The 25,137-nt window shown below is 48.9% G+C and overlaps 1 protein-coding gene across 3 annotated transcripts in view; it reads left to right on the top strand.

The window, feature by feature from the left end:
- Positions 1-25,137, top strand: part of Ccdc60 (coiled-coil domain containing 60) — a 167,345-nt gene that overhangs the window by 125,157 nt on the left and 17,051 nt on the right. For all 3 annotated transcript variants that reach the window (XM_021162733.3, XM_021162734.3, XM_021162731.2), the window contains exons 6-8: positions 8,388-8,478; positions 12,338-12,557; positions 19,360-19,444. In XM_021162733.3, coding sequence (XP_021018392.1) covers positions 8,388-8,478; positions 12,338-12,557; positions 19,360-19,444 — 396 coding nt within the window. The remainder of the gene's footprint in view (positions 1-8,387; positions 8,479-12,337; positions 12,558-19,359; positions 19,445-25,137) is intronic.

Below are 25,137 nucleotides of genomic sequence, written 5' to 3'. Positions count from 1 at the left end.
ATTCAAAATTTTGAATCCTTCAAATAAGGAAAGCGTTCGCTAAGCCAGAGCCTTCATGTTCTGGAAACACCCCCAGAGATAGACCAAATGGGTATAAAAGTATTGCTCTCCTAGGAATCTCTCAGTCCCCTCAAGTTGACTATCAATTTTCATCAACCCAAACTTATCTCAAACATCGTCGCAAACATAAACCAGTCACCTACCCACAAATCAAGTAACTCCAGTGGGCTTTCTGTCTGAAACAAGTTCTGGTGTCTGGGAAACACTCTCCCCTCCCACGGCTTCCTCCCATACCGACCATGTCATCCCAGTTCTTTCAAAATGTCTTTGTAGGTTCCCAGAGTTTGTATAGACACTGTGACCTTAATAACAACTTCCCAGTGATAGGGAGATAGATGGTCCTCTGTGTAAAGTCCTTTCTGTACAAGCAGAGGCCCAAGTTCAGATCCCCACACTTGAATAAAAATCCAGGCATGGTGGTTCGTGCTTGTAAGGCCAGCACTGAGGAGTAGAGATAGGTAGATCCCAGGGACTTGCTGGCCATCTGGTCAAGCTGAAACAATGACCTCCAAGCTCAGGATGATAGCAATTGAGGAAGATGTCCACTGTTAGCCTCTGGCCTCTGCACACACCAACACAGATGCCTGTACCCCACATATGCCTATGCATGCACATACACATAGGCATACATCACACACACACACCAAATATCAATTCATTAATTTAAAAATTAATACATTCCACATATCATCTATCTTCCTTGCAAATAAAACTGCCTAAGCTATAAGTTAATGCTGTCTTCTCTTGCAAAAACTTCCCCAAACCCCTCATGTAAATATATAGGGTGTGAAGGCTTTTCTCTACCACCTTGGAAATCCCTGCCTTGAGTGTAAACTCCTTAGTAAGGGTGTAAGGTGGGCTGTCCCACATCTTTGTGGCACCTCCCCCTTGTGACTATGCACAAACACAGCAGCAGCAGCAGTAGCAGCGACTCCTGGCCATCTTTTCCACAGCACTACATGCTTAATACAGAAAAGGATTCCCAGCAGGGAGTTCTCCCAAGTAGATGGAGGGGCCCATCAGTCTCTACGGACAGATGCTGACACTGCTCCCAAATCCTTGGCATTAAAACCCACGCTTCATAGAATGCCCTGGCTGCATCTCGTTCATGGCCAAGTGCAAAGATTTCTTGGGGGGCTGGGTTTCTAAGAGGCACGGCTTACTAGGTCAACGCAACATGTAGGGGTTTGGGTTTGGTTTTTTTTTTCCCACACTTGATTGTTTGTACTGTCTAAAGATGCAAGCCCCCAAGCCCACAGATGCCCAACAGCACTGTATCCCTCAGAACATGGCCTACCCCAGTGATTTCCTCTGATGCATGGACACCCCTTCTTCCACACAGAAGGAAGCTGATCATGCAGGAGGACCCAGATTGGGATGAAATCTGGGTCGATCAGCCTACACTCCTGTGATTGATCTCAGAAATGTGCTCAGGACAGGGCCCTGAGTTGTTAGCATCAATAAAAAGATGTCAGGTCACACTAAGAGGAGCCAGTATTTTACCAGGATACATCAGGGCAGAATCCACCAGGGATCTAATCATGTCTGGCTCCCTAGACAGAACCAGGACGAGGCCCCGGGCACTAGAGGGGGAGATGATATCCACAAGGAGTCGGGAGATTTGCCCGGCTTTGTTAATTCTGATGGAACCTTTTTCCATGTGGGGAGCTTTAAGCTTGGCATTGGGTGATAGTAAAGGATTAAGTTAGTTGCCTGTCCCCAGAGCTCAGAGACCCATGATTTGTAACAGTGCCAATCTCTATAGGATGTATATGTGAAAACCCCACCATAGCCAATTTCAAGATGGTGACTGTGGTGTGGAATGGTTGAACTTGAAGTTGAGACGCTGTGGTGGCTCTTCTTAGTTGTCAGTTGACTACTTCTGGGGTTAACTAAAACTCAAAACTGGGGGGTCGCATCTCCAAGGGATCCCTGCTTAACTTGAAGTAGGAAGATCTACTTCTAACCCAGATCTATGAAGTAGGAAGACAACTTTAATCCAGATCTTTCGATCTGGGATAACATACCTCTCTGCCTTGCCTTCCACTGGCAGCCTATACAAGGACACAAAAGAGGGAAGCTTTTGCTCACGGCCTGCTTGCCCTCGCTCTCACTGGCAAGGCCATTCCTTCACTGGCATTACAGCCTACTTCTTCAGGGTTGTGGCGTAAACTGAAGACCAGCTGAGACATCCAGCCTCACGAACTGAACGAGCACTTGATTCTTGAACTAGAATCTTGGAAATGCCTCTATGAGATTCTGCTGTAAGACATTTTCTCATTAGTGATTAATGTGGGAGGGCCCAGCCCATTGTGGGTGGTACCATCCCTGGGCTGGTGCTCCTGGGTTCTACAAGAAAGCAGGCTGAACAAGCCATGAGGAGCAAGCCAGTAAGCAGTGGCCTCTGCATCAGCTCCTGCCTCCAGGTCCCTGCCCTGTGTGAGTTCCTGTCCTGACCTCCTTTGATCATGAACAGTGATGTGGAAGTGTGAGCTGAATAAACCCTGTCCTCCCCCACTTGATGTTTGGTCATAGTGTTTCTTCACAGCAAAAGAATCTAGAAACACAATGAACATTCTTTCTGTGACAGACATCGAAAATAAAAATCCCCAATTAAAGCAGAGCTGGAGCTATGCTCACTCACCAGCACCTCAGGCACCTCAAGCTATAAAGAATCAACCTTGGAGGAGAACTCTCCCACCAACAGATGAGATCCACGGTGACCAGACAGACACACAGACTCACACACACACACAGACAGGAGACAACTGCTTCACCAGCCCTCCCCAGTGATGGCAGGCCTCTCGGAACAGAGGGAGAAGGCAGCCACTGGTTTACAGTGCAGGAAGAACATGTCGTGCGCACACACAATTAGGCCCTTGAGAGTGGGGTGGTTGTGTGAGCCTGGTTACCTCAGGCTGTCCCAGAAAGACAGCATGGGCCTTGTCACAGAGCCAGCTGGGCGGGAGACTGGCTTTTATAAGCTAACGGTCACGTGTACGCTGCTTGCTTTGTACTTTGTGGAACACCCCTATGAGCGCAAGGCTTCTCAAGCTATGGCTGTGCTGTGAAGTAACTGAAGATCTTGCTGCGGTGAAGCTGCCGATTTGGTAATCTGGGCGGGGCTGAGACTCTGCATTCTATCGAGCTCCTAGCCATCCTAACTGTCCAGACACTCAGGGCTAGTGACCCTCACAACCCCCCACCCGCCCCCGCCGCTGCTCCCAGGTAGGGCCTCCTCCTGAAGGTTCTGAAGCTAAACAGCTCCACCAGGTGGGGACACTTCCAGAACATGATCTTGAAGGCTCCAATTCAACCTTAAGTATACAGCAAGTTTGCTCTTATAATAGTTTTAGAGGCTGCTGGAGAGATGGCTCAGGAGTGAAGAGCACTGGCTACTCATGAGTTCAATTCCCAGCAACCACACGGTGGCTCACAACCATCTGTAATGGGATCTGGCGCCCTCTACTGGTGTGTCAGCAACAGTGTCCTCACATACATTAAATTAATAAATCATTTTTTAAAAATTCTTAGAAGCCATTCTGCATGTGCAATTTTGCAGCTAAATGCATGATGCTGTTTGACTTATAACAGAAGGAGCAGCCTTCCACATCCAGACCCCTCCCTGCCATGGAGGTTATCAATAACAAAACAGACTCAACTCAACAACACTTCCAAGACTTAAGTTTCTTCATCATTGTGAAAGACACGGCAGTATTCTGAACAGCACACATAAGCAGCAGTTTTCTAATATAACTATGTTTATATTTAAATGGGGCGCTCTCCTCGAGTGGGCCTGCTCCCAACCACCGCTGGGAAAATCACAGCAAAAGAAGTGGGCCCCGCCACTGCCCTCTGGAGGTCCCGACCCAGGGAAGGGCCTGGAGGATGCAATCCATAGCAAACAGACAAAGGCCCAGGTAATGTGCAAGGCGGAAAGGTGACCCAGAAGCCAAGAGCACTTGTTGCTCTTTCAGAGGACTCAAGTTTGGTTCCCAGCACCCACCTACAACACTCTGTCTCTCCTGACCTCTGTGTGAGGCACACGCGGGTAAAAACACTCATAAAATCAAAAGAAACAACGGGTGCTCTGGCGGTGATGGGATATGGGCTTGCTTTTCAGTTTGATCATCAAGGAAAACTCTGAGGATGGGCCTCCCAGGCAAATATCTGACTTACACCACTCACTCTCACTCTCACTCTCTCTCTCTCTCTCTCTCTCTCTCTCTCTCTCTCTCTCTCTCTCTCTCTCTCTCCTCTTCCCAGCCAGCACAGCACAACAGCATCAGTCCCCACTCTGGTGCTCAAGCCATCTCAGAAAAGAATATAGCATGATCATCCGGTCACCTTATGTCTGAAGAAGCAGGAGAGAGCTACCCAGCCTGGAAGATCCCAAGAGCTTGGACCACTGGACCCTCCCCAGTGTGTGCAATCAGCACCTCTTCCCTTCTGCCACGGAGCCCGGCAAGGGCGCACATGCGCAGCCTAAACTAGTCCAGGAGATTTTCATCTTGACAAGAGGGCGCTTCACCCAGTATTAGAGCCGGGAAACTGAGAGAAAAGCGTTGGAGAAAATTGCTCTGATTGCCCCGACAGATAGACACCATCAAGTGACCTCCAAGAGCAAAATGTGCTCGGGGAACGCAGCTCAAAGAGCTGAGCCTCTGACGGATACTCTCTTCCCTCGATTCCTGGGAAACAGGAGCCCCCAGGGGAAAAAAAAAAAAAAAAACGTCAGGAGGGGGAAAATTATGGCCTGAAAAATCACAGCTCTTTCCCCTTGAGAGCTGCCCGCCCCACCTTGCCTTCCACTACTGTCAGCTCCCTCCTGCCTGCCCGCTGATGAAAGCCTGTTATCCTCGCTAATGGCTGAACCAGATTCACCCGTTTGAGAGTCTTTTTCTCTTCACATCCACAGCAATCTCTTGGCCTAGCTAATATCCCCGAGGCTGGGAGAAGCTATAAGCAACCCTGCCCAAAGCCACTCCACATAGAAAGCAGTGGGTCAGGCAGACTCCAGCCGAACAAACAGGTCCTGACACGCGAGGACAGTCGCCTGAGGTCCCCGGACAGTGAGCCAGTCAGATGTGCTAAGTGAACAACTATCACAAGGGCTTCCTCTTCCCCACCACTGAAGCTGGCTTCTGGCTCTGCTACTGTTTCCAACACCAGGCCCTTGCTCATTACAGCCACGTGGGGAGCCAGGCTGATGGAGGTCCTGCCTAATCCAGGTCCCTACCATCAGGCAAGCAGAACACGGAATCTGGCAAAGCATCTGCCCAAGGAGGTCACTCTATGCATGCATGCATATATATATATATAAAATATATATATGCATATTATATGTATAATATATATTATAGATTATATATTAGTATAATTACTAATTAATAATATAATTATAATCTATAATATATTATAGATTATATATTATAGATTAGTATATATACTAATATATATAATATATATTAGTAATATAATCTATAATATTAGTATTATAGATTATATTACTAATATATATTAATTAAATATATATTAGTAATATAATCTATAATATTAGTATTATAGATTATATATTACTAATATATATTAATTAATATATATATGTATATATGCATATTAGTATTATAGATTATATATTACTAATATATTAATTAAACAAAGCAAGTCATAGAGAGGCACAGGACTTCGGGGACACAGGCCAGGAAAGTGGGTTCCACTTGGTGAACAGCGATAGTAGAGAAGGCTCGCCGCCCGGCTTTTATCCTCATCAGCAAGGTGAGCAGTGGACTCCTCCGCTCCAGCTGCATTTGATCTCCTCCTCCCTGCCTATTGATCTTCCTTTTGGGTTTATTTGCTACTGAGAAGGAAACATCAGAGAGCCCGATCCTGTCTAACCTGGCCTCTCCTTTATCAATGGCTTTGCGGAGGCAGCGCTGGGGGCTGCGGAAGGTCTGCGGGGATCTGGCAGCGTCTTTAGTTCATTTAGCCTGCCGCTTGAAGTCGCAATAGACTTCAGGTCGCGTTGGAAGTCTGCATTAGTGGAAGGCTTCTGTCTCCCCGACTGGACCTGAATATTTAAGACTTCGAAAGCTTGGCTGGGCCCAGATTTAATTTTGAAAGGGAAAAGGGGGTTGCTTTTGAACTTCAAGAAGGAGCTGGCAGCTCAGCGGGGGCTGCCTTAGCAAAGAAGAAAGCCAAAAGCCCTGTGGTCCTGAAAGACACCATGGAACACCAAGGCCTCCTATTGGTTAGCCTGCAGCCAGGCTTCAGAAGGGCGGCTGCTTAGACACTGTGCAGAAGGGTGGAGAGGGGCTCCCTCCTCCAGTTGGATTTTAAACATTGCCTAATTTGATTACTCAAGGGAAAAGCAAGCAGAACCGACTCAAATGAGCTTCTCTGTTAATTATTCAGAACTCTCTATTGTGTAATCAAATATAAAGTCTTACAAAAGGCTTGACGGCACATCCCACTTCCCACCCCAGGCTGGCTCCCATTCTGGAGTCTGTGTCTTAGGTCACAGTTGTGAACATAGTTTTCCAACGGGTCCTGCCTCAGGGGCAAAAGAGTCCCTCTCCTTATTGGTGACAGCCAGCACTACTCACAAGAAGCCAGCCTTAAGTTGAGTTCATCCAATCATTCTTGTCCCCTGTGTCTGAATACTTTGATCCACAGCCATCGTGCGGGCAGACTCTGACAAGCCTGGGCACTGTGGGTGCCATCCCCCAAACCCTGCCATCAAAGGCACTCTGATCACCTCATCTCTTCAAATCCCTGCTCCGAACAGGCTGAGAGCCAGCCAAGTACATCACAGGTCTCACACACCCGAAACTATCCTGCAGAGAAAATGAGGTTTAAAAAAAATTGGTTGTACGGATAATGAAATTTATGAACAAATAGGAATATGGATGGGTGGGGGTATGAAGAGGTAAGTGTGGGTGAGCGGAAGAATGGATGGGGGGGGGTGGTTGGGTAGAGTGGATAATGGATGGATAGGTGGATGAATGGGTAGATGGATGGATGGGTGGGTAGATGGGTGGGTGGAAAGATAGGTAGACAAACAGTAAATGGATGGATGGATAGATAAGATAGATAATGAAAGAATAGAGGGATGGAAAATCTGATAAGCCAATTGATTGATTGTACAGGTGGTCAGATCACACAGTGAGACTTCGCACTTGTGAACCAATGAAGACCCAGGGTCCCATAACCATTAAATTCAAAATCTAAAGGCTCTGAAAACTCAGCTTTTTCATAACTCATTTGGCTACAAAATCAAACCCGAAACCAAAATGAACCAAACTGAAACTTGATGTGGAATACCAATTTTAGAGTCTTTTTTCCTTTCACTGAGTGTAAATATCCACATACTACATTCCAGACATGTTCATGTGTTTCATTATAAGAGTCTTTCCCCGAACCCATCGGAAGGGTTTTAGTTATACATGGTGTGTGCAGCATATCCTATTGAAAGATGCCACTATGGCAAACTTGGTGACATGTCTGTAAGGGAACAATCACCCACAGAGCCCTTTGGGGCTTTAGTCTCTTATCCAGAACGTTCCTGCCTGGGAAGGGCATGGTGGCATAAGGCCTGAAATGTATTCGCAGGGAGGAGGAGGGCACTATAATAAAAATCATTCAAGATCACAGTGTAAGAGAGGTGCAGACCCCCCAGGCAAGGACCCCTGCATCTGGTCCTCTCCTTGGCTGCAGAGGGGGTGATGATGAATCATGCTTAATGCAGCAGTGATGGAGATGATTCCATGAGTGCCCGGAAGCCTCTGACACACAGCATCTCAGATAACTTCTCACCAGTAAGCCTCACACCAGGGGATTCATCTTGCAGCTCACCACGCCCTCATCCACCCTCCCAGCCCATCCCCGCGCCCGCCCAGCTGTGCTGTGCTTTGCCATGCTCAGGAGTGCTCCTGACATCGCTGCCCATGAACAACGCACAAAGGCACAGTCAGAAACAAACACACCTTTTGGTCCACCCCTGGCATAACTACATTTACACCCCAGACTCCATAATGTCCAGAACACAAATAGATACAGAATACGTGCAAATATATCCTGTCTTCCTCGGTCCTCCCCCAGGGAATGGGACTCTCTTAGCCTTCAGTTTGTTCCCCTCAAAAGACCCATCTATGGAGAACTGCACCCCCTCCCAACCTCAAAAGTAGCAGGGCAAGGAAATCATACCAGAGACCAGCCGCTAGTCAGCCCATATCTACGTTTCTTTAGGGAAAAGGTGAGGAGGAGGGGACCTTGTAATAAACCAAGACTCTGCAAACTGAAAACTCATTAAGCTGTTTCTCACACAGGGACCCAGGTGGCAGCAAGAGCACAATAAAGAAGATTAACAAGGACAAGTCCATGGGGCAGAGGTGGGATCACTTCGTCACGGCACCCAAGGTAAGCAGAGCCCACACTCACTTGCAAGGGGAGGAGAAGGAGTCCCACAGTCTCTGATGGGAAAGGTTTATTTATATCTGTCTGGGGGCTGACTAGGAGGCTGTCTAGGTGTCTGTCTAGGAGGCTGTCTAGGAGACTGTCTAGGTGACTGGATGTCTGTCTAGGTGACTAGGGAGATGTCTAGGTTTCTGTCTAGGTGACTGTCTAGGTGTCTGCCTGGGTGTCTGTCTGGGTATCTGTCTAGGTATCTGTCTAGTTGTCTGTCTAGGCATCTGTCTAGGAGGCTGTCTAGGAGGCTGTTTAGGTGTCTGTCTAGGCGACTAGGTAGTTGTCTAGGTATCTGTCTAGGTGTCTGTCTAGGCATCTGTCTAAGCATCTGTCTGGGTATCTGTCTGGGTGTCTGTCTGGGTGTCTGTCTAGGTGTCTGTCTAGGTGGTTCTCCAAGTAAAGGAAATACCACATGCCACTGTTGTTGGGGGGTCTTTGTTGTTTGTTTGTTTGTCTGTAAATTTTAATTTAAATGGTTATCTGTGGATTGTAGGAAAAATGACATTTGGCCAGACACACTGGAAGAAGAGAGGAAAGGGGAGAAGGGGTTTGATGGGCACCTGCTTAGTGAGATGTCAAGAAGAAAGCAGACTCACTTCATTCTTTCCTATAACCAATAGGCTCTCTCTCTGTCTCCCTCTCTGTGTGTCTCTCTGTCTCTCTCTATCTTTTCTCTCTCTGTCTCCCTCACCGCTCAACCCCTACTCCCCAGACAGACTTCCAGGCCACACGTGTCTTTGCTGTCCGGAGGGTATATTGAGGTCTGTTATCTTCAACCCAAAGCTGTGCCCTTCCCCAAAGCTCCAGAGTCCATCTACTCAACAAGCACAGAATAAGCTGCTATCAGATGGGGCACACAGCTGTGCAGCAGAGGTGTACACAGATCGGATCCCCCCTCACCCACAGAACCAAAACAGTGCCCACCTTCCCCTACCACACAGCCTGCGAGAAGCTCAGGGAAAGTGTATGCAAAACGCACTTGAAAGTGTGAGAAAGGGAGCAAGCAAGATGGCTCAGAGGTTGGGGGGCTTGCAGCCAAGGCTGATGTCCTAAATTCAATCTCCAAGACCAGCATGGTGGAAAGAGAGAGTCCTCTGACACACGCATGCACACACGCGCGCACACACACACACACACACACACACACCAGCAAACCTAAGACGTACAATTAGAAGCACTTTTCAATATACTGACAAATGGGCCAACCTCTTTAAATGTTCCCCCATGCCGCCTTCTTAATGTACCCCAGGATACCATTCTTATACTCTGAGGGGAGAAGTAGTTGGAGCTCAGAGAGGCTGAGGGATTTGCATGGGATCACACAGCTAGGCTGGGGTCCATCTTGGGCCTGTGTGTTAAACCCAAGGTTCTTCAGAGTCACGTTCCCCACGACAGGACCATTTATTTATTTATTTATTTATTTATTTATTGATTTTTCACTGCTTCTTGTTCTTTCATTGGCAAGACGCAAAAAGCAAGAGCCTTTGTTTTCTCACTCAAAGTTGCTATGGAGACATGGTGTGCATCCATCTCAAGAGACACACAAAACAGTAGGAGCCATGAGCCTGGGGAGGGTGAGGGGAGTGTCCTTCCAGGATGTTCAGTAATGCTACCGTGGAATTCTCACAAGTGAATCCCCCGAAGAGCATATGAGTCAGACCCTGACAGTAGTGCAGTCCACTCCAGGGGTGGCAGGACACTGGAGCAGACACTCTGGCTAGGTCTACTTTGTGACCTTGGATGAACCCTTTATCTTCCCCTGGCCTCAGTTTATCCCTCTGTAAAATGGGGATCTAGAAAGAGACCCCAGCCAACAGTCCCCCAGTGGTTCTTTTAGTTTTTGCTTGTTTGTTTGTTTGTTTGTTTGTTTGGTATGCACAGACCTCATCAGTAGCATGCTACATTCCTGAAGATGAGAAATCTTGTCAATGAAAAAAAACAAGTCATGTTGACCTGAACCCAGAAGGGAATGATGAGGTCTGTAGCAAAATGAAGCATATGGAAAGGGGGAGCTGGGGGGGCCCATACAAACAGGAGCCCAGGGCTCATTATATTGAACAACAGCCAAACATGTAGGTTTTCTCTAAATTTGTAATTTTTTTAAAAAAAGAGTGACTAAATAAATATGTCTCCCCATGGGTATCCAACCCCTGCTTCTTAGGTTGCATAAGGGTTCACTCAGGGAAAACTTCCCCTATCACAGAAAAGGGGAGGAAAAAAAAAAAATGCCAGGCCCTCCTGAGGCAGAACATGGCAACTGGGTCGTATCGTGCTCCTGAGCAGACTGAAATAGAGAAAAGCCTGTGGAGATGTAAGCCAGGGGGAGTCAGTTCGACAAAGGACAAACGACACACACTGGAGTCGAGCCAGTCATGCCCACCTCCACCCCCCACATTTTATCTCCTCGACGCTCTCAATTAATCAGAAATGTCAGCCCTTCGCTCTGGGTCCCCTGGCCCGGGCAGCTAATTGAATGTTAATTAGCAACAACTTTAGGAACACCAGATGAAATCCCAGCTCACGGGAGGCTCACGTAGGACTTGGCCAGACACAAAGGTCCATCTCCATTGTTTTATAAATGGGGAAACTGAGGCAGGGTGCTCTAGCCCCTTGGCTGGGAGTCCAGGGCTCGTTGCCAGACTCTAGGTTGCCTCCCACCCCCACCCCCGAGACATAAGCTGTAAAACCTTCAACCACAGCTTTGGTCTAAAAGACTCTGTTCCCCAGTGCCAAGTGGCCACTGAAGCAGGCAGGGGTGACCTCTGTGTGTAAGTGTACGGGGCCAACCCTGAGCTCTGACAGCCTCCCTCTCCGGGTGGCAGGGAATGTGGAGCGTCCAGCCCAAACTCCAGGCTCCTCAGCCTCCCCAGCCTGTCCCATCCTGAATGAAGCCTTCTTGTGCAAAATTTTGCCAAAAAAAAAAAAAAAAAAAAAAAAAAACCCAAAACCGTGGGAAAAGGAATAAAAGAAAGAAAGAAATGAGAGGCGAAAAATCACCTTCTCTCCCACCTTCTCCCTTCCTCCGAGCAACCGAGAAATCCCTCTTCCCTACGTGCTTCCTTCAGGTGCAGGGAAGTTCCGCCTATCATCAAGGCCCTGCAAGGTAGCTGAGCAAAGCATTGCTAACGCACTTCCCAGAAACAAACCCACCGAGTGCCGTGCAATTCTCCCCATCAGGCACCACGGTGGTAAATCAGTACAGCCTACAGGACCCCAGCTGCTCCCCGCCCACCACCTTCCTCCCTAGGACCTTAGAGGTTATGAATTTCCTATAAATACGCTGTCAACCCGAGAGTCTCTCTCGAGCACTTTTCGTCTTAAAAGCTCTCGTGGGAAATTGCTTCTGGAGCTGAGGAGATGGCTCAGTGAGTTGGAAGGCTTGCTGCACCAACATGGGGACCTGAGTTCAAATCCCCACCACCTCCTCCATCAAAGCCTGGGCACAGGTGATGTGTGCTGTGTGCTTGTAAGCCCCAGCTCCACACGGGGAGAGTGGTGGACGCAGGGATTGCTGGCTGCCAGTGAGAGACTTGTCTCTCAGGATCATCAGTAGAGAGACAAGGGCACTCCCAGTGTCGTCTTATGGCCTTGTTGGTGACCAATGGTCGCTTCCGGTCCAACACAAACCCATGGTGTTCAGAAGGAGCCCGGGAGGAATTCAGCATCCTTTGACCCTCGCCTCTACCTCAGCAGGGATTCGAAATACCACTCTCCCTTTCCTTCCCTACTTCCTTCTTTACTTCCTCACTCCTCCCACCCCTCCCCCTCCCCATCTTCCGAGATAATCCCTCTTTCTTTTCTCTTCCTTCAGACCAAGAAATACAAAGCCCCCGCCATCCGCACAGCCTTAGCCAGTCGCAAGCCCAGCAGACGAGGCTCTACCCTCAGCCTGACTCGGACCAGTGGGGGCTCTTCTCCCCAGAGCAGTATGATGTCAGTGAACCCCAGCTCCGATGAGCCCATGGGCAGCAAAGACATCGAAGACAATGAGTCCTCCTCCACTAAGCCAGAAGAGGAAATCCTCCACCTCTGTAAGTCCTACCGAAGAGCCCACCAAGGTCTGCCTTTACACTCCTAGGTCCTCGAGCCCCTCCTGCCCCAACCTCCGATTCCTTTCAGCAGAGACACAGAGGTCAAAGGTCTCCATCACCTGGCTGTTCCAAAGCCTTTGGGTCCCGTCCCCTGACTCCCCTCCCCGCACCCACCGCCCACAAAGGCTGAAAATATTCCCCCCATAAGTTGTGTCACTAAGAGCCATTGCCCCTCCGATGCAGCCACAATCACCATTTACCCCCATAACACCTTAAAAATATTGTATTTACATCAATTTCTATAGAATATTTCCCTTTCCTCACTTCACGAAGATAGAAATTATTTTTTAAAGATTTATTTATTTATTTGATGTATATTAGTACCCTGTAGCTCTACAGATGGTTGTGAGCCTTCCTTCATGTGGTTGTTGGGAATTGTATTTAGGACCTCTGCTTGCTCTAGTAGGTCCTGCTCACTCAGTCCTTGCTTGCTCTGGCCCAAAGATGTATTTATTATTATAAATAAGTACACTGTTGCTGTCTTCAGATGCACCAGAAGAGGGTGTGGGTGTGAGTCACCATGTGGTGGCTGAGATTTGAACTCAGGACCTCCGGAAGAGCAGTCAGTGTTCTTACCCACTGAGCCATCTCGACAGCACGAAGATAGGAATTATGAGAGTCTATGGATATAGACTATCTTATTTTATTCCACCTTCTTCAAATTCAGTACCTGATTTCTACATTGATCTATAGCCATGTCATTTTTGCTTGTTTTGGGCATGTGTGTGAGAGAACGCATGCTTATATAGCCCAAGATGTCCTGTGACTCACAATCCTCCTGCCTCAGTCTCCATAAGGGTGGACTTAAAGTTGTAAGTTTGCTACCGTCCCCACCGCAAAACCCCATCCATTTTAACAGTGCATGGTTAAACGTATGAGCCAACAATTTTATGAAGTTGACAGAGTCTGAATCTGTGTATCTATTGCCCCCATCCAACTTTAAAAAATGCTCCCGTCGATCCAGCAGAAGACACGGCCCACCATTGACCCTCTCCCTCCCAAGTCCGACTAGCTGCAGATGCACTTTTTCTGCAGAGAAGTGTATGCTTTCTCTTATCAGCCACCTTTGTAGCAGTTCACAAGTCGATCTTAGACTTCCTAGGAATCTCCTGAAAGCCATGCATCTTCTTTTAAGAAAGAAATCTAAAACCATGAATACCGTTCAAGGCTCTATTCCACAAATCATGTCAAATATTCATTTCCAGAATTCCCTGCATTTGGGAAAATATAATAAAATGCAGAGCAGAGCCTCTGTGGGCAAGCACAAGGACAGGAGTTCAAATTCCCAGAATCACATAAAAAGCCAGATATGGAACTCAAGTGTCTGTAATCCCAGCACCACCACCCCCCCCCCAGAGAGATGGGAGGCCAAGGCAAGAATTCCCAGGAGCTTGTGAGCAATTGAGCCTCCAATACACAGCAGAAAAAATGACAGAGCTCCTGTCACAAGGTGAAGGCAACACCTTGACTTGTCCTGACAGCTGAGCTGGGGCTGGCCTAGGAAGAACCGTCAAGGACTGGGTGCTGTTTAGATTCAAAGAGGTCAGAGTGGACCTGGAGTCTGGATTGCACCAGGGCTATCAGAACCAAAACCAAGCAAAACTCCAGAAGTGCAAGGAGGAGTCAGGATAAGTCAGTGGGGGGCCCAAGGAGGACTCAGGACAAATCAATAGGGGCCCAAGGAGGAGTTAGACAAGTTAATGGGGCCCAAGGAGGAGTCAGGACAAGTCGATGGGGGCCCAAGGAGGAGTCAGGGCAAGTCAATGGGGTCCCAAGGAGGAGTCAGGACAAGTCAATGGGGGCCCAAGGGAGACTTGGAGCTTTCAAAGCTGCTCTCTGGGCGGAAGCACTACTTGAGACAGAGAGGGAACAAGACATCCATTCTTCAGAATTTTGGAACCTTCCTCCCTCAGTGTGTGCATGCTGAGCACCCGTGATAAGGGAGAAATGAGGCGATGATGCATTTAAGAAGGAAGACTTGGGCAGGAAACAAGGAAGACAAGAGGAACAAGATGACTACCCTTTCTAGTATTCAGAGAACAATGACAGTGATGAACTAGAAAGCGGGCTCGGTCTTCTCACCAGCTTGGAAGAGCGACAACTCAAGAATGGTCCACAGAAGCCTTTCTCACCTCTGACCACTGAGCTGAGACCTGAAGAGATGAGGCTGGGAACAGGAATCAAGGCTTGGCAGTTTCTAACAGACTCTGCTCCATGCCCTGCCCCCACTCACTGATTTTTCTCCACATTGACCCAGAGAGTTAAATACTGGACAAGATGACCTCCCACCTCCACCCCCAGCTGAGCATCTTTCTGTCATGCCTGCAGTCTCCAAAGCAACAGATTCAGGATGCTGATAGCTGGCATCTTGCTGGTTCATATCTTGAGCAGCCCAACCTCACCAGCTAACCTTCCTCTGTTAAAGAAAAGCATCATCCTATGTCACTTCCTTTGTCACCCCCCACACACACACACACATACATACCTCCCACCCAGACACCTTGATCTTCAAGCCCCAATTCCGGTGCATCTTCCCCCATGAAGCCTGACCCACCCCAACCAGGTCTACTCTCTTCAAGTCCCTTGATACTTTGTAGCAGGCATTATTGAAGACTTAATTGTAGGTTACTCTTTTCATCTCATGCGTCAAAGAGGTACTTCTTTTGGTTGACACAAAGTCCTGGAAGGGGGGGGGGTGGACAGTGACTTTAAAAAGATCAAAGTTTACATTTTCCTACAAATTAAAGCTAAGCAAGGGTGGGTAAAAATGACTCTCAAAAATGTCACTCCATTTTTTTTCAGTTGACCAGCCCCAATAGCACCTCATGGCCCAGAATGGCTGCCAGAGCTCCAGCTATCACACCCAGGTCCCAGGCTTGAAGCAGAAGGCTGTAGACAGATGCAGTAAGCAACCTTCTCTGCAGCCTTTACACCACACTTCCAAAACCTCAAGGATGTAAATGGGCTGGGTAGACAAAGATACTTGAAACCAAGCCTGATTGCCTGAGTCAGATTCCTGGGGCCCACAGGCTGGAAGGAGAAGGGGGACTCCAAGATTTCCCTCTGACCTCCACACAAGTATACACAGGAAGGAGAAAAGGAGGGGAGGGGAAGGAGAGAGGGAGGGAGGGAAGGAGAAAGAAGAGAGAATTAACACCTCACTGTCTAGATCTCTCAGCCATAGGTCTACACTTAACTGCAAAGGATGCAGGTAAAATGAACTGAAAAAATTCCCCTTCCAGATTAAAATAATAATAATAATAATAATAATAATAAATAAGAGTTCTCAATTAAAGAGCTTTGAAGAGGAAGGGAGATCAGACTCTTGCAGGCCTGGGTGTGTTGCTTCATGCCTTCAGCCTGGTGCACAATAGATGTGCAGCCATTGCTGAGAAAGAATTCGACCAGTCTGTCTCAAGGCAAGGCAGGCGGTGGGGGGGGGGGGTAGAGGGAGCCTCTCTTCTTCAGCCCCTCCACTCTCTCCTTTCTACATCTTCAGCCCCAACCCATTTGCTGTAGCCTTGACAATGGCAGATTAGTTCCCCAGCCTCTCCTCGCCTTTGAAAACCTGCTAAAAATGATGCTGAATTCTTGATTCCCACCAGAACAGCTCACCTTCTGGGGAGACCTAATTTCCAGGGTCAGCTGCATAATGAAGCTGGGGGACAGAGGACTGTGACCTCTCTCCACTGACTGACCCCTCACCCAAAGCCCAATCCATTCCTCCTGCTAGGCCTAGGTCTGTAAGGAGAGAGATGTGAGTCTGATCCCATCCACTGCACTCCCTTAAAAGGGGACTATAAAACAAATATAAATAGATATATGTGCATATATGTTAATATATTAACATATATTGATAATTAATAATAATTTCCATTGATATATCACATCTTTTATATATAATATATATGATTGGTTATATATATACATACATATGTGTGTATGTGTGTGTATATATAGAGATATATAGATATCTATATATACACACACACCCACACACATATACCTTTTACTCGGTGAGGCCAGCCACGTAATGTTTGGTCAGAGACAATGTTATCACTCTCCCCTCAAGTGCTCAAATATCATTAATTTTTTCCTTTTCTCCTTTTTGCTTCCCAAAATTACTTGAAAACTATTTCAGAAGTCTAGTCTCCCCTTCTCTCAGTGGCTCTGCCCATGTGTGTTTCCTCCTCGCCCAAGGCCCCACCTCTCCCCTCTCCTCTCCTCTCCTCTCCTCTCCTCTCCTCTCCTCTCCTCTCCTCTCCTCTCCTCTCCTCTCCTCTCCTCTCCTCTCCTCTCCTCTCCTCTCCTCTCCTCTCCTCTCCTCACTCTTCCTCCTCCTCCTCCTCCTCCTCCTTCTCTCCATCCCATCCCCCTACCCCACCCCCCCAAAAAACCCTGGAAACCCTGGCCCATCCCCAAGTGATGGCTCAGCACCTTGGACAGCTCCGTGCTTAGGACAGCGTGTTTCCCAGTGGTCCTTTATCAAGCAGATGTGTGACCCTGGAAAACGCTGTTGCTTTGCTCACTTTCACCTCTTCCTCATTTTTTGTGAAACACACAGCTCACGCTGCATCTCATTTTCTATCTTTTTAGAGAGTCTGTATATGAGCTTCCTAGAGATGCCAGTACATGAGGTTTAACACAAACAATTATTCATTGCCTCAAAGTTGTAGGGACCTGGCTTCCAAAATCATGGGGTCAATGAAGAGGTGCTCCCCCTTCCTTTTGCAGCCTTCTCTAGCTGGCAGATGCTGGGAAGGCTGACGACATCCCTCCGCTCATAGACAAGCCACACACCTCTGCCTCTGGCACCACATGGCCATGCTCACCCTGATGGGCCCCGCCCTCCTCCTCCTCCTCCTCCTCCTCCCCCTCCTCCTCCAAGGGCACCAGTCACACAAACATAAGAGCGTGACCTCATCCTTACCGGCCACAATTATCTTAACTGCTTCTAGTCAACATCGAACTCTGAAGTCCTGGAGATTAGGAGTTTGGCCTATCTTTCGAGAGACAAGATTCAACTCGAGGGAGCCAGGCATCAATGGGACACATCAAGTAGGAAAGCCAAAGTTGCTTCCATCATTCTCTATCGCTAAGACACCAGAGGAAACTGCTGGAAGGAGGGGGATTTGTGGAGCAGCAGGGCTTTCAATGACATCAGCACTTCCGGGGGCGTGGCGAGGGAAAGCATCACGCGGAGACTCCCACCTCAAGGCCGCCAAGGGCCCCAGGTGAGCAGAAAGGACAGGGCTGCAACAAGCCCTGTAAGATATATGGTCCCATGACCTTGTTTCCTCCGGCTGCACCCCGCCTCCTGAAGTCTGCCCCCTCGAGACCTGTGCCAGCATTCCCAAAGCACCGTGAACCAGAGACCAAACCTCCAACCCACGGAACCATGATGGGAGCCAGCTGACATGGTGGTGCGGGCTGGAAATCACAAACAAGCCTGTCTGAAACCCGGTCAGAGTGTGGCAGAAAGAAGGACAGTGCAGCCCCCACCCCACCCCCGCTCCCCCTCTCGGATCCTTTTAGAAGGAATGAGGAGGTCTGGATGTTTGTGCAGAAGTTTTTAAGAAGGCTGCCACTCTCCTCAGGTCAAGCAAAGTGCAATTGTGGTCTGGTTTCCAGTTTGGAAAATAATCAGTCCAAGGTCCCCAAATACGATTTCTTGTCAGAACCTGAGACAGTTTTCTCCAGTTGAAGGAGAGTTTAAGATCCTTAGTGGGGGCCTGGAAAGGTGGTTCAGTCGGCGAACTGGCTGCCATGCCAGCAGGAGAACCTTGAGTTCACTCTCCTCACCCACATAAAAAGCCAGGTGTGGTGGTGCCCGCCAGCAACTTCAGCATCCAACAGGGAGACACGGGACAAAGACTTGCTGAGCAGCCAGTGGGCTCCAGCTTCAGTAACAGAGCCTCGGCTCAACCACATGAGGTAGAGAGCAAACACACCCAATTCTCAACTCCGACCTCACGTGTGTACATGCATGCGTATGTCCACATACACCCAGGAACAGGGCTCCACCACATGCAAAAAAAAAAAAAATTAATCGGTTTTAAAAGACCTTTAAAGGATTCTTCATTCAGGTGAAGCCTTGTTGCCAGGAAAAGAGTAGAAAGTCATGGGATGGTTTTAAATCAAGGAGTGGTGGTCAGATGGTGCACTGGCTGGTTTTGTGTGTCAACTTGACACAAGCTGGAGTGATCACAGAGAGAAGAGCCTCCCTTGAGGAAATGCCTCCGTAAGATCCAGCTGTAAGGCATTTTCTCAATTAGGAATTGATGGGGGAGGACCTAGCCCATGGTGGGTAGGGTCAGCCCATGGTGGGTGGGGCCATCCCTGGGCTGGTAGTCCTTGCATAAGAAAGCAAGCTGAGCAAGCCAGGGGAAGCAAGCCAGTAAGCAGCATCCCTCCATGGCCTCTGCATCAGCTCCTGCTTCCTGCCCTGTGTGAGTTCCAGTCCTGACTTCCTTTGGTGATGAACAGCAGTATGGAAGTGTAAGCTGAATAAGCCCTTTCCTCCCCAACTTGCTTCTTGGTCGTGATGTTTTGTGCAGGAATAGAAACCCTGACTAAGACAGATTGGTAACCTGCCAGCCCCTAGGAGCTGCTCCTTCTAAGGCCCAGTAGGATCTCTGTCTGCATCCCTGCCTCCCACAGGCAGAGGCATCCCCAGGCCAGGCATGGGACCCATGTACCATCCTGTCTCCAGGTCAAGGGTAACCTTCCCTGTTCCCATCAGACTTGCAGAAGCTGCTGGAGATGGTCCGGGAAGATGCCCGAAGAACCATCTTGGTGGAGAGCGAGATACAGAAGAAAGCCCCCAGGTATGTCACCGTAATTCTTTGGGCAGCTGAAGGATGTCAGTCAACTAGCAGTGGCTGCCACAACAGCAGTTACCAACTCTTGAGCCAAACACCGAGCTGTGTACTTGCGTATATGTGCAACTGCCCCAGATTCTTACAACAACCCCTCGGAGCGGGAGCTACCATCTTTATCTCACAAATAAAAGAACAGGGTTCAGAGAGGCTAAAGCTAACAGACACACAGCTAGTGGACAGTGAGTTGACTCACACTGCTTACATCTAGATGGTTCTAACTTCCAAAAGCAGCCTCCTTGACGTGTCGCCTCTCGGCCTGCCTGGGCTCCTGTTGTCACCCACCTTCCTCATGAGTGTGTGTAAACTATTCACTCAAGGAGAAGCCTGAAGACCTCTAAGTATTTAAAAATTAGGGATTTTTACAGAAATAACACTGCTTTCTATGTTGGCCAGAGAATCTCTTTCTGCAGCTGGCAGTTGTCAATTCAGAGACTCAGAACTGGTCAAAGCGCTGAGGACAAACAGCTGTTGAGTGCTGGATGTGCGTATCAACTCCCCACAAGGCTCATGGAACATGGCAAAAGACAGGGCAGAGAGAATATAAAACCTGGAGGGTGGGGTGGGGCCACGAACTGCTGTCTCCTGGATACAACATGGCTGCTGCTTCCGTAAACCTACTGCTGTCATGGTGACATGCGCAAGATCTGAGCAATCCAAGAGCCAGGCATCAGGGTCAGTCAACATTCCAGTGGGCAGCAGCGAGTCAGTGGGTTACGCAAAGAGGGGAGGTGTGGGAGGGGAAAAGGGGGAAGAGAGAGGGCAGAGAGGTTAGAAGAGACAAAATAGGGATATCTAGTAGGGGAAGGTGTTGACAGTAAGGTCTGGTTCTTTAATTGGTTCTTGATTTGGTCAATAAAAGAGTTCGGGAGCTAATTGCTGTTGGAAGAGACAGGTGGGTCTTCTGGGTCCTAGGAGGAAAAGGAGACGCAGGGAAAGAGGGGTTGGGTGGGGGCGGGGGGGGGGGTAGGCTTTCAGCCAGGTTTTAGAATGAGAAGCACGCAGCTATCATGTAAGATCTTGGGGAAGCCTTCGCCACTGGTCAGCAGAGGCTAGCAGATACAGGCTAGCTGATAAGTTTAGGGCAGAAGATTCTGTGCCCAGCAATTGTGCTAGTGGGCAAATTCTAAAGGAATAAAATTATCTGAGTGTTTTTCATTTCACGGAGCCAAGGTGGGGGGAGAGAGAAGACCGATTAGTGATGGTGGCTTGGTGAAGTTGACTGGGGCAGTGGCTGCAGCAGCCTATCACAGAGCTAAGAAGGGAGGGGCCAGATCATGGGCGGCAGCACTCCTGGGCAAAGGCAGGGGTGTGGTTTTCAAATTGCATGCAACAGAGTGGGGAATTGGAATGGATGCAATGAAGACACATCACATCATATACAGGCATGGAGTTGTCAAAATTAAATAAAAGATGAACAAAAATAATGGGAGTTTTGAGCTACGGACAGCTCAGTGGTGAGGGGTAGAGAGCTCGACTGGTGTGTGCAGAGCCTAGTGCTGCATCCCCAGCACTTCAGGAAAAGTCAGAAGAATCTAAACATAAGATAAGCGCGGTAGCATGTACGTATAATCTCATCACTTGAGAGATGAGGCGGGAAGATCCTGAGTTTGAGGCCAGCCTAGGCTACATAGACCCTGGCTCAAAAAGAATCGGCGTGGAGGTGGAATATCGATCTAGTCAGGGGGGGATAGTCATGAGAATCAGTTTCTTCTTTCTTTGGGATAAAGTCGGGGCAAAGGCCTACCTGTCAAAGGTAATGTACATTCAGCGTCGGGGGAGGGGAGGAGTATGCAGGCAGCCATACGCAGACCTGGTTAGGAGGGACCGAGGCACCATCAGGAAATGGAGCCAAAACGGGATAGGGAAAAGCATGCGCTGGTGAGGGACTTCATCCTGAAAGCCCTCGTCTGGCGGATTTTTATTCTTACCCGAAAAGCACAGGCATCTCTGGACACCCCAAGCAAGGTTAAACTTGAGCCCAAGGTGTCCATCTTTCTGGTGAAAAGCCTCACCCGGGGACCTGTGGCTCCTAAAAATGTTCCAGAGAAAATGCCGGGTGTGAAGTCACAGTTCTCTCCTCGCCCCGTACGGCTCCCTCTGAGAGAGTAAATTACTTACGGGAAAACAAATGAAGAGAAGAGGAGGTTCATCATCAGCCCCAGCCTACCGGGACGCCAGCTATGACTTAGTGGTTATCGTTAGCGCTGTAATTACACCCCGCCCGATGTTTTCCAATACATCACACCCCACCTCTGCCTGTTACTGATGAATTGGTCTGCTGCTGCCTCAACACAAATCCGGCACAATGTGGGAGCCCTCTGAGACAGTGCAGGTCCCTAAGGCACTCGCCCGGTCAGCACGAGTGACAGGCAAAGGAAGGTGGCAAATGTCCACTCAGAGAGAGAGACCTCCCTTCTTGTGAAAGCTTCTAAGTCAAGTTGGTACCTCTCCAAAGCATGGTGCAGGAGAACAGGTGTCTCCATCCTCCCTAGGCGTGAATCCTCCCACCTGTAAAATGAGACTGAGTACCAAGGTATGTGGAGCACCTAGGTATGTGGAGCACGTAGGTATGTGGAGTACCTAGGTATGTGGAGCACCTAGGTATGTGGAGCACCTAGGTATGTGGAGCACCTAGGTATGTGGAGCACCTAGGTATGTGGAGCACCTAGGTATGTGGAGCACCAAGGTATGTGGAGTACCTAGGTATGTGGAGCACCTAGGTATGTGGAGGACCTAGGTATGTGGAGCACCTAGGTATGTGGAGCATCTAGGTATGTGGAGGACCTAGGTATGTGGAGCATCTAGGTATGTGGAGCACCTAGGTAAGTGGAGCATCAAGGTATGTGGAGCACCTAGGTATGTGGAGCACCTAGGTAAGTGGAGCATCAAGGTATGTGGAGCACCTAGGTATGTGGAGCACCTAGGTATGTGGAAAACAGGTATGTGGAGCACCTAGGTAAGTGGAGCACCTAGGTAAGTGGAGCATCAAGGTATGTGGAGCACCTAGGTATGTGGAGCACCTAGGTATGTGGAAAGCCTAGGTATGTGGAGCACGTAGGTATGTGGAGCACCTAGGTATGTGGAGCACCTAGGTATGTGGAGCACCTAGGTATGTGGAGCACGTAGGTATGTGGAGCACCTAGGTATGTGGAGCACCTAGGTATGTGGAGCACCAAGGTATGTGGAGCACCTAGGTATGTGGAGCACCTAGGTATGTGGAGCACCAAGGTATGTGGAGCACCTAGGTATGTGGAGCACCTAGGTAAGTGGAGCACCTAGGTATGTGGAGCACCTAGGTAAGTGGAGCATCAAGGTATGTGGAGCACCTAGGTATGTGGAGCACCTAGGTAAGTGGAGCATCAAGGTATGTGGAGCACCTAGGTATGTGGAGCACCTAGGTATGTGGAAAACCTAGGTATGTGGAGCACCTAGGTAAGTGGAGCACCTAGGTAAGTGGAGCATCAAGGTATGTGGAGCACCTAGGTATGTGGAGCACCTAGGTATGTGGAAAACCTAGGTATGTGGAGCACATAGGTATGTGGAGCACCAAGGTATGTGGAGCACCTAGGTATGTGGAGCACCTAGGTATGTGGAGCACCAAGGTATGTGGAGTACCTAGGTATGTGGAGCACCTAGGTATGTGGAGCACCTAGGTATGTGGAGCACCTAGGTATGTGGAGCACCAAGGTATGTGGAGCACCTAGGTATGTGGAGCACCTAGGTATGTGGAGCACCAAGGTATGTGGAGCACCTAGGTATGTGGAGCACCTAGGTAAGTGGAGCACCTAGGTATGTGGAGCACCTAGGTATGTGGAGCACCTAGGTAAGTGGAGCACCAAGGTATGTGGAGCACCTAGGTATGTGGAGCACCTAGGTAAGTGGAGCACCTGCGTATGGCTTGGAACCTAATAGACTAGGGAATGTCTCCATTCCAGCGTTCAGTTTCTGTGTGATATCTGGCCCACTGTTTCTCCAGAGTCTTGTTGCAGTTCTGTAAAATGAACCCCCTTAGCAACCTATCCAAAATGGCCGTAGTGAGATTAGTAAGCCATACCGTGCTTTACCGTGTAAAGCACTGAGTGTGCTGGGAGTTATGCCTGTCTCAGTGAGTCTCTAGAGCAGTTAGGGAGATGATGTGTTCATTAACATGCCAGCATCTTCCTGACAGAGAGTTAGCAGCCAGTAGATGCCAGGCCGGGGACAGTCATTACTTCTGTTCCTTATATAGGAGCCACAAATCTTTGCAGCACTGTGCTGAGACAGGTGTGTCCACTGTCACCATCTCCACATGTTCCGGTCTTCTTTCTATTGCTGTGATGAAACACCTACTTAAACCAACTTGGGAAGGAGAGGGTTAACTTCAGCCTGCAACTCCTGGATCACACAGCCCAGCACTGAGGGAAGTCAGGACTCAGGACAGGAACATGGAGGCAGACACTGAAGCAGAGGCCAGGGAAACCCTACCCAGCACAGCTCACCCACCTCACAGATGTGGACCATCTATGATGACTCCCATATGGCTCATAAAGAATCTGACCCTGGAGAAATCTTTCACGTGGACTCTGAATTCGATTCGATGATAACCACAGCTACAGAGACACTGTAGAAATCTCCCTTCCTCGTTAATTCTTTCTTGAAAAAAAAAAATGAAATCTCAGCAATTTAGTAAAGCATTGGGCACTGCAGCTTCTGTGAGACTAATGGGGACAGGAAAAGCCTTAGCTCCCCTCATTTCACATTGAAGTCAGCTGACAGGCTGAGAGGTTCACAGAGATCTCTCTAAAAACCAGCCCCACCCAACCCCAGCCCCAAGGCTGTAGGAAGATGGCTTTTCTTTGTCACATGTACTGATGGTTCCTATGTGATGCTGGCGACCAGAACTGTGTATTTGGGAAGACACCAGTGTCAAGACCTCATCTCAGACCCACCGAGGCAGAACCTCCAAAGCAGCTCTGGTTTTCAGTAAGCCCTTCAAGTGGGCTCTATCACCAAGTCTTGGCAATTCGACTGTGTGTATAGAATTCCATGGGAAATGTTGTTCTGGGCTTCTGTGTGGATGCTGCTGTGGGGAGCGGGGTGGGGGGAGTTCCAGGAGCATTAAGATTCTACAGGTGTGAAGTTACAGATATATATGGAATTCTTGGTGTGGGTGAAACTCTAGGTGAGTGTGTGATCCTGGGTGAGTGTGTGATTCTGGGTGAGTGTGTGATCCTGGGTGAGTGTGTGATCCTGGGTGAGTGTGTGATCCAGGGTGAGTGTGTGATCCTGGGTGAGTGTGTGATCCTGGGTGAGTGTGTGATCCTGGGTGAGTGTGTGGTCCTGGGTGAGTGTGTGGTCCTGGGTGAGTGTGTGGTCCTGGGTGAGTGTGTGGTCCTGGGTGAGTGTGTGGTCCTGGGTGAGTGTGTGATCCTGGATGAGTGTGTGGTCCTGGGTGAGTGTGTGGTCCTGGGTGAGTGTGTGATCCTGGGTGAGTGTGTGATCCTGGGTGAGTGTGTGATCCTGGGTGAGTGTGTGATCCTGGGTGAGTGTGTGATCCGGGTGAGTGTGTGATCCTGGGTGAGTGTGTGATCCTGGGTGAGTGTGTGACCCCGGTGAGTGTGTGATCCTGGGTGAGTGTGTGATCCTGAGTGAGTGTGTGA

This window comes from Mus caroli, unplaced genomic scaffold (genome assembly GCF_978045245.1).
Source record: "Mus caroli unplaced genomic scaffold, Mus_caroli_1 scaffold_4, whole genome shotgun sequence".
NCBI classification, from domain to species: domain Eukaryota; kingdom Metazoa; phylum Chordata; class Mammalia; order Rodentia; family Muridae; genus Mus; species Mus caroli.
This window is presented reverse-complemented; position numbering and strand designations above follow the sequence as displayed.